This window comes from Vitis riparia, unplaced genomic scaffold (assembly GCF_004353265.1).
Source record: "Vitis riparia cultivar Riparia Gloire de Montpellier isolate 1030 unplaced genomic scaffold, EGFV_Vit.rip_1.0 scaffold690_pilon_pilon, whole genome shotgun sequence".
NCBI lineage: Eukaryota > Viridiplantae > Streptophyta > Magnoliopsida > Vitales > Vitaceae > Vitis > Vitis riparia.
The window spans coordinates 96,312-106,891 of NW_023269736.1; the positions used below are offsets into that span (position 1 = coordinate 96,312).

The 10,580-nt window shown below is 29.2% G+C and overlaps 1 protein-coding gene across 1 annotated transcript; it reads right to left on the reverse strand.

Annotated features, from left to right (window-relative positions):
* Positions 1 to 359: 359 nt before the first annotated feature.
* Positions 360 to 1,136, reverse strand: LOC117910278 (adenylate isopentenyltransferase 5, chloroplastic-like). The gene has a single exon (XM_034824362.1). It carries the CDS (start codon positions 1,134 to 1,136, stop codon positions 360 to 362), a length of 777 nt encoding a protein of 258 aa, XP_034680253.1.
* Positions 1,137 to 10,580: the final 9,444 nt, after the last annotated feature.

The window sequence follows — 10,580 nt, forward strand, 5'->3', positions numbered from 1 at the left end:
TTAAATAAAAATTATATTACTATATTCCATGGATCACGTAAAGGGTGAAATGGTGAATGACAGTACATATGTGGCCCAATTAAGTGTACTCGTTACCGTACATAAAGAGGAGATTTTTTTGGTCAAACCGTACTTTCCTGGCTATTTGTGGGTTCTGTTTTCTTGTTTTATTTTCATGATGGAACGTATTTACATACTTCTTCCTTTTATTTATTAATTATTACAATGTTAGGAAGTCATCCCTCTGACAAAGGAACTGGACAAATAAGACGAACCCACCCACGCTTAACAAAGAAAACTCTCCTCTCTGTCAAAAATGCCAAAAATGCGTCGAGTGGACAACATGTTACTGTAGGGTTTTAAGTGAGGAAAGAATCTATGATCCCAAAGGTTGGTTTCTTCACCAGCATTTCCCAGGCAGCGTCCGCCTCTTCTCCACATTTCTCAAACACAGGGGTGGTATCAATCTGGTGCATATCCCACCCAAGCTTGTTCCTCAACGTCTCAATTTTCCCCACTTGCTTACTAGCCAGTTTGCAGGTGTTGGCCTTGATATCATCGATAGCCTCCTTCAGCAGCGTCTCCCTTTCTATGTAACCTACCATCCTGTCAGCCCTCAAGTAGGCGTCCATCTCCGGCACTCCAATCGACCTATAAATCCCCCGCTTGTAGTCCAGATTTGGAGAGAAAACCGCCTTCACTTCTTCCACTAGCCCACCCCTCACCATGTCATCCACCCTTTTCGAAAGGTATGTGTCCAGAATTGGTGGGGCCACGTTCAGCCAGATGAAGCATGGTTCGTATCTGGACTTGAACTCCACCGATGGGTTTTGGACCAGAGCCTCCACGAAGGAGTTGGACCCACCCACGATGATGGGCACACGTCCCTGCTCCACGATGCGCTCGATGGCGGAGGTGGCCGCCATGCAGAAGTCTTCGGCGGTGAAGTCCACGTCGGGCTCCACCTCCCCGATCAGGTGGTGAGGCACACCTCGACGGTCGGACTCGGCCATTTTGTTGGTGATGATATCCAGTCCTTTGTAAACTTGCATTTTGTCAGAGTTGATGACCTCGCCCAAGTAATGGGAGGCAATGTCGATGGATAAGCGAGATTTTCCGGAGCCAGTCGAGCCCATTACGAACACTAACTTTTTCTTCTGACACGGAGGAGTAATGGTGGGGGCCGCGGCCACTGTTGTACTGTAAATGGAATCCAACTCTTTACGATTTAGTTTTTAGACCATGAACAAAAGCCATAGTAAGTTACTATATTTAATTAAAAGAATAAAATAAATTAAATCTAATAAAAAAAAATCACAAACACATTCAACTTAAAAAATACAATCATTTTCGGAATCGAATTTTTCATTATTTTAAATGATAAAGCATACATTTTATTCTTATTATTATTAAAATATTTCCTTTTCTTTTACCAAAAGTCACACAAATACGTAAGCATTAAATACCAATTACGTCATTCATCATTGAAAAGTATTTACTTAGGATTTACAAGAATTTAGCCAAAATAATTATATTTAATTATAATCACACATAGATTATAAGTATATACGGTTTCTATTCTCTATAAGAACTTTAAATACAAAATTGAATATCATGAATACAATACAGACCCATAATTATTAGAAATATTTAATTAAAAAGAAAGAAATAATTTCTAAATTATGAATATAATATTATCTATATGTTTTTTTTTTTAAAAGTAACTTATTTTTACTATAAATATTCTTTATTATTTCAAGTATTTATATGTAAATTTTAAAAGAAATTGTTATTTTTACAAAAAAAATAATAAAAGCATTTTTGTTCAAATAAGACCAAAAAAAGATGGGAAATTAAATTTCAAAAATTGAGTTTTCAAATGCCCTTTTAATCAAATAACCTTAATTATTATAAATCATAAAATAATAATAATAATAATAGGAAGAAGAACATGCGGAGGAGTAAGGAGTTATAAGAGTGTCACCGTTCTCTAGCAAAAGTTGGCCCCCGAATACTATGGATAGTGGAAAAGGATGACTGTCTAAAGGAAGACAAACCCAAAAATGGGTTTTGAAGTTTCCTTGATCCATTATAATTTTCATCATGGCGCGTTAGCATCACCCCCAAATTCTTTTGAATAGTGTTCACCACCATGGAGGACATTGCCATGATATTTTTTTACAGGACTAAAAGGAAGAAATGAGGCAAAGAGGAGTATGTAAACTGAGACCCAGACCCGTTAATATATAGCTCTCCTGCTCACCTTCAATCAGATATCACAATAATTACTCCAAATCCATCGTTAACCTTGATTAGCTACCACAATAATTACTCCAAATCCTTCCACACTACATATAAAGAAATATATCCATTTGAGAAAATATTAAATTTTCCTATTTAAGAATTCAATTAATAAGACGTCAAAATTTGAAAGTATTGATATTCATATATATTTTTTTTCTATCTAATATTAACAAATTTTAAAATCTATATTTAAAGGAAAATTTGTACTAATATATTACCATTTAGTAGTTAAAAGATAGTCACAAAAAAAAAAAAAAAAAAAAAATTCTTTTTTTTTTGAGTTATATAGGGAAGATAATTGTGTCATTAATGATCCTGTTAGGTTGATTTTGATTTATCATTGGGAAAATTAAGAAAAAAACATTTTGATATTCACATTTTTCTATATTTCATAATATTTAAAAAAAATGGATATCCATTTTAGAGAACTCACATTAATTATGAGAATCGCTTAATGAATTACTTTTTTTTTTTTTTGTATATTTTGTAACCATTTCATTCATTTACCAAGAGACAATGGTGGATACTATTGCTTAATATCAATTTTAGTCTATTTGCAATTGATCAATAAAATTCTTATCACTACTATTGATTAACGTCCTATTTATAAATATTCATTAAGTCCCTAGACACTATTATTTACATGAGTTTATTTGTCATTTCATTTTTCTTCTTCTTATCTTAATACAAAAAATGTAGCTAGTAGGATGATATTTTCAAATTTTTATTTAAAATATTAGTGTTAAAATCTTATTTTTATATATAAATGTAAAAATGCACCAATCAGAATCAATTTTCAAATTTGTATTCAAATTAATAATGGTAATGGTGAGAGCCAAAGTATAATAATTGGATTTGCCAACTTCTTCGTTGTTATGTAATTTTCTTTAAATATTATTTCAAAAGAAAAATGACAATATATTTTATTGCTTGATCTATTTTCTCCAAATCTAGAACAAAATACTGTATAAGATTTGTGTAATGGTTATTTTATGAAATGTTTTTACTATATAACTAATTTTTGAATGACATAGATCATGACTAGGAATGACAATTTCGCGGGTCAATCAGGTCACCCGCCCCTATTGGGACGGGTATGGGAAAGTTTTGTGAAACCCAAATCGGGTTCAGGGCAGGTATGGGTTTGTAGTTACCCGTCCCACCCTGCCCCGAATATATAATTACCAATTTACCCTTAAATATTACAAAATATCCAAAATCTCTTCCCTATATATAATTTATTCTTTTTAGATTTTTAGGGTTTTTTTTTTCTCTCGAAAGAAAAGCTTCGTTTTCTCAGTTTGAACTACCCTAAAAGCAAAATCTTTTGCTCTAAAAACCATATTTGCAGTTTCGTAGACAACAAATTATTGGAGTTCTTGTGGATCCCTTCCTTTCAGGTAAGAAAACCCTAACTTTTAAAGCTTTGTTAAAATTTTGGCTTGTTTTTCAATTTTTTTTTTGTTTTAGTTTATGGGTTTGAGATTTTTTCAATTGTTTATCAGTAGATTTGTAATTTACATGCATTCTTGGTCTTCGTCTTATATGCATTTTATCATAAATATCAGTTGAATCAATTTTCGTCTTTAGCTCTTATTGTTCATGTTTCTAACATTAATTTTCACCCTGTCCAAATCAATTTCATCCACATATAAACTGATTTTTGGGGTTTATAAGAATAAGAATGATGATTTATGGGATTTTCATTATTTTAGGGTTCAATTTTGGTATTCACATTTTTGCATAAACAAGTTGTTATAAGAGAACGATCTAATTTTTTTTTTTTTTTTTTCTAAACAGCTTCTGGAAACATATTATCATGGTTTGAAAAACTGGACTGGACTGGTTGGTCCAACCAGCGACCGGTCACCATTCCGGTCTGGTATGACAAATTGGACTTGGAAGTGATCGAGCCGGCGGTCAGACCAGCGACTCGATGGTCCGACCAACGAATTGGACAAATCGTCGGTTCAATTTTATTTTTTTTTTCTTCTTTCCTCCCAACATCCACGCGGCCTATTCCCATTGTCTCCGGCCATTGGAGCATCGTCCTGGAGGTAGCACGCGCTAGAAACTGTGAGAGTGTTGCATATTGGTCAGCAACACCATCAAGAGTGGAAAAGTTTGAAGATGCAGCTCGCCAATTGCGCCTTCCATGTAATAAGAAGTTATGCCTTGATTGTAAAACACGATGGAATTCTACATACTTGATGTTATCAATAGCTATAACTTATAAAGATGTATTCCTGCGTTTGAAGCAATGTGAAAAGCTCTACACCACAATGCCATCATAGGAAGAATGGAATTTAGTAAGAGAAATATGTGAAAGGCTAAAATTGTTTTATAATATAACAAAGTTGTTCTCAAGGTGAAATTATCCCACTACGAATACTTTTTCATCAAAGTGTGTGAAATTAAATAAACTTTGTATGATTGGTTGATTTGCTCAAATGAAGTTTTAAACACAATGACATCAAGTATGTTAGAAAATTTTGACAAGTATTGGAGTGGATGTCATATTGTAGCAGTTGTATTGGACCCAAGATATAAGATGAAGATTTTAGAATTCTATTTTCCGATAATGTATCAGTTTAAAGCTTTAAGTGAGATTGGAAAAATTCGTCAACTATGTTATGATTTGCTTTATGAGTACTAATCAAAGTCTAAGATGGGTCAACAAACTTCATCTCATGGTGCTTCATCAGTTTCAAATCTCTTTGAGTTGACCTATGACGAACAAGATCCTCTTTCTTCTCCAAGTAGGACTAATTACTTGAAATTTGTGCATCATTATAATAAGAAATATTTCAATAACTAATTTTTTACTACGATAAATGAGGATCCATAATAACAATATAGTTCTTAGAAAGCAAATCGGATATTATGCATATACACATAGACATGCATATCTATGTGAAAAGGCAATGCTTTCAAATTATTAATGGTAAAATCTTCTACTTATATGAGCATATTAAAGTATTATAATTGGATTTATAAACTTTTTTGTTGTTACACAATTTTCTTTGAATACTTTACCTTTCAAATAGATATGGATGTCAATGTGTATATATAAGCAATTTTCTTTGAGTAATATTCCAAAAAAGAAAATGGATAGGACATTTCATTGTTTATTTATTTCTCCTATTTTAGAAGTAATTATTCATGAAATTTGTCTATGTTCATTGTGAAATTTGTCTATGTTCATTGTACAAAATATTTTTTATATAACCAATTTTTAACTAGAATAGATGAATAAGGACTATGTGGTTCTTAACGAGTCAATTCAATATACCTTTATATATATATATATATACATACACATATGCATATCTATTTGAAATGTCAATGCTTCGAATTATTGATGGCGGAAGCTTCTACTTATATAAGCATATTACAATATTATAATTGGGTTTATCAACTTTTTTGTTGTTACACAATTTTCTTTGAATATTAATTTCATAAAACACTAATAGAATATTTTATTGCTTGATCTATTTTTTTAAAATTTAGAATTAACTACTTTATGAATTCATCTATTAACACCAAATTTAACTAATTATTTAGTAGGACGATAAACATGCTATGGTTCTCATAGAGCTAATTGGATTCACCATCTTTTCCATGGTAAATACAAGTTTCCTAACATACATGTATATCTATGTCTAAGGTTGATATTTTTCAATTCGCATTCAAATTATTAAGGGTGAAAGCTTCCGTTTATATGAGCATATTAAAGTAGTATAATTGGAATTATGAACTTCTTACACAATTTTCTCTTTTTGAAGAGCCAAGTGGATTCACCATCTTTCCTATGGTAAAAACAAGTTTCCTAATTTATATATATATACCAGTGTGAGGTGTATAATTTCAAGTTTGTATTCAAACTAATAACGATAAAAGATTCAACTTACATAAGCACATCAAAGTGTTATAACTGAATCTATCAATTTCTTAGTTGTTATGTAATCTTCTTCGAGTATTATTTCAAAAAATGATATAATCGTGGTGACCACCACTTCTTGCTATGACCACCTTGGTATATTAATTACATACTAGACAAATCGAACTTGGAATGAATACCTCAACTTAATGGAAAGCAACAAGTACTAACTTGACTAGCATGCAAATAGGATCCTACATTATGGAAATATATATAGGAAAGTTAGGTGTAATGCTTTATGATAAAGATGAATGATATTTAAGGACTGTTTAGGAACCACTAATTAAAATATTAAGTATTGGTGCATCTCGCCATAATGTATAGAAGAGAAATATCGGTACCTCGATATTTCGTCAATTTATTGTAAATTTCACCTATTTTTTGAAAGTTATCGACATTTTATTAATTTATCATCGATGTAAAACAAAAAGAAAAAAAAGAAAAAGAAAAAAGATTAGGTAGCTTTATACAGTAAAAATATTTATCTCCTATACCCTTTCTACCACTATCATTGTGAGGTGATTTTTTAGCTCCAATTTATAATTTATTGTTATATATGGGAATGATGAATATAAAGTCAATCTCTTATCAAAGTGCAAAGAAAGGTCTTTCATATCAAAGTTGAAGTGTGAAGTGGCATACACCATTAACATTCAAAACACTATTCAAAATCTTCTTAAAACTCCCAAAGGATATGCTCATGAGGTAGAATTTAGCTTTAAAACTCTTTAGTGATATAAACATTGATCTCATTTATTATTATTATTGTAGTTTTGATTTTTCTACTTTTAATTTTCATTTGATCTCATTATTAATAGAAATCGGTAACAATAGGTATTCTCATGGAGGCACCATGATATCTCATGGACTTTGACACAGTGTATCCCCTTAAATGATCCTAAAGACTTGTGATCATGAAATCTATGGGTATATGGTAATTCCTTTAGGGGGTGTTTGGTACGTCGTAATAGGGAATGAAAATGAATATTTTGTTTCCATTCCTATTTCTTAGTGGATAAAGATAAATTTGATGATTCCATTTCTAGCATTTGGATGAACTTAGGAACGCAAGATTTGAATAATTATTTGTTTCCATTCTAATGTTTGATAATAATAAGAATGAAAATAAAAAAGAAATAAATTTACAATAATATCCTTCCATATAATTTAAAATAATTTTTCTATATTTTTATTTAAAATAAATAAATTTAGAGAGTTTTTTTGTTATTAAATAATAAGACTAAAAAAAAATATATACTCAATAAATAAAAAATTAACCATAAAAAATCATATAACCCTAATGTACAAATATTCAATTATTATTTTTATTAAAAATTTGAATAATTTGTCATGCTTAAGTAGTTATAAAATTATATTTTACCAACATATATATATATATATATATTATAATATTTAAATTCTCAAAGCTAGCAGATGTTTTTCCTATTTCCAAAAGATGAAATAAAAGAATTCAAATTTCATTCTAATTTTCAACAAGTATCATATCCGACAAATTTCATCATCTTTGTGCCTAGACTCAATGAGTAGTCATTAGTGGAAGGCTATTACATTTACAAAATCATATGTAATTTTGGAGCATTCTACACCAACAAAAATCAATTTCAGAACATCCGGATCCCAAATATGGTACTATTCTCTATGGTATCAAAGCCCTAAATTTGGTTATTACGTGTTAAATCCATTCTAAAGTGTGTTCACTTGGTTTTGCAAGATATGTTTATTCATCTCATGGCTCAAAGAGATGAATGAATGTCCATATGATGTTTATAATTGTGATTGAATGATTAAGTTTCTTCTATCACTAGATTGGGTGGTACATTTGAGAGCATAAGATTTTTATATTTCAATCTAAAATTTGTTTCTTGTTCATAAACAGATTGTAAACTCCATTTTTGGAGGAGCATATGATTTTCTCTTTGGATTTTTATCCGTCTATGTTGACCCAAAGTGGAGATTGAAGTTTCTATGCATTCAACAACATCCATGATAGAAAAAGTCATTCGAAAAAAAGTTAAGTGGTGTTTGTTTTTTTACTTAATTTTAAATAGAACCTTAATGCTTAATAGTGTTAAATATTAGGTTGTTTGTTGTTGTAGTATTTTATTTCTATTAAGTATTAAAAAGTAAAAAAAAATCAATATGTTATTTTTTCTATTTAGAAAAAGTTACATATTTTGGTTTTTTCTATTTAGTAAAAAGTTTATAATAAGTCATGAAAAAGTAGAAAAACAAACAACCTAAATTCTAAAACTAAATTACTTTTAACAAAAAGCCAAAAAAACAAACACCACAAGATTTTCAGTGGAACAATGACCAAAAAAAGATGTAGAAGCAATCTCGGATGCAAACCTATGGGGTTGCAGCACTCAAGCACTCAAATTAGCACTCAAGCGGTGGCATCGAGCTTTCAAGCATCTATATCAGTGCTCAAGCACTCCTTTCAATGGACTAAGTGGGCATTCAATGCCCCTTTACAAATTTTGGGATGATGATTGTTTAATGCTTTTGAGGTTTTTATTATAAGGTTTCCCTATTTTGTAACCCAATTTTTGGTTGCAAGTATTTTTAGTGATATTGGTTGTTTATGCAATAGGATCCTAGAGACCATACAAAAATATATTTGTTTTAATTATTTCCTTATTTATTATTTTATGGTATTATTATTTGTTGCATGTATGACATGAAATAAAATATTTTGGACTCTTATAGAAAATAAATTTTCATAAGAAGATATTTTGCCAAGTTTATTTATTTAAATTGGAAGTTTCTAATTATATATTTTTATTTTAAAATTTTTCTTATATTAAGTGATAGGTGGTTCTCCAAGCTCTTGGACCCAAAGGGTATGGTGATCCTTTAGGCTCCATCTTTGAGAGGAGGATAACACCAATTCCTTCAAGCCTCCATCCTTGAGAGAAAAAAGACCATGTCTAAGGAAAGTTCAAGGATAAAAAAAAAATAAAGCAACTCTATTTTAACACAAGCATTCTAATTTAGGAAATAAATAAAAGGTTTGACAATTGTCATGATAAAGAGTTTATTTGAAAAAAAAGGTTACCAAAGTATTTTGGAATTTTTAGTAATGTTTAATTGCTTTTTAAAAATAAATATTTTTGAAATTTTTTCATAAAGAATATTTTATATCGCTAAATGTTTGTTTTTTTAATGGAATAAATTATTATGAAAATTAGTTTCATATTTATTAAATTGAAAAGGAAAATCTTATCCAAAATTAAGAAATCCCTTAGATAATGTTTTAGATTTTTTAATAAAAATAAAATCATAAAATCTTATCCAATAGATCTTAATAAAAATAAAATCATAATATAAATGATAATAAATAAAAGAAATCATTCACCATTCAAAAAATAATAATTTGCAATATCCCAAATTTTTAGATAAGAAAATTTCTATTTTTCTAAAAAAAATAGTAATATAAATAAAATAATTAAAAATTATATTAAATTAAAAATAATTAAAAAAAAAAGTTAAATAACCTCAAGACTACACAAATAAGTTACAAAAAATAATTACATTTGACTAGACCACTAATATAAGTATAATTAAATTGGGAATGTACTAGAAGTACCAGATGTTACACTTAAAGGACAGTTTGGTCATGAAGAGTTGAACACTACAAGATAATAAGGATATAGGTAAAATTTTGTTGGCAGCCAAGGACGGTTTGGTCCCATCCTCGTGTAGATAAGAATATTTACGTCAAGCCATATTTAAAGAGGAAATACAAATGGGAAAATCTAAATAAATAATTTCATAAAATTGAATTTATATCAAGACATTTTTCATAATTTTTAAATAAAAGTGTTTCTTTAAGAAACATCTTTCACAATTCCATAAAATTGAATTTATACGAAACGTCTCTCTCTAATAAACAACTTTTAATAATTTTTTATCGGTCATACACATTAAAAAAATGAATTTATGTTAAAAGTTTCTCTTGAGTAGAAATTTTTTACAATTTTGAGATTTCTCCACACAAGAATCTAACATGACACAAATCAACGTAAACTGTATTTTAAAATTTTATTTTTAAAAGTACTATACCCTTATAAAAAATCTATGATCAAATCATTCATTGATTTAAAACTCTGAATTATTGCTTAGCAACTTAAACCTTATTGATTTTAACCTGTGAAGCTTTGGGGATTTTGAAAGAATCATATTATTTTTGAAAAAATATTTTTTATGAGAAGTCAAATAATTAAAGTAGCGAATTTTAAGAAAAATAGCTTTAAATTTAAAATGCATATTACAACCAATTTTTCAAATTATTATTGATTTGAAAATATATTTT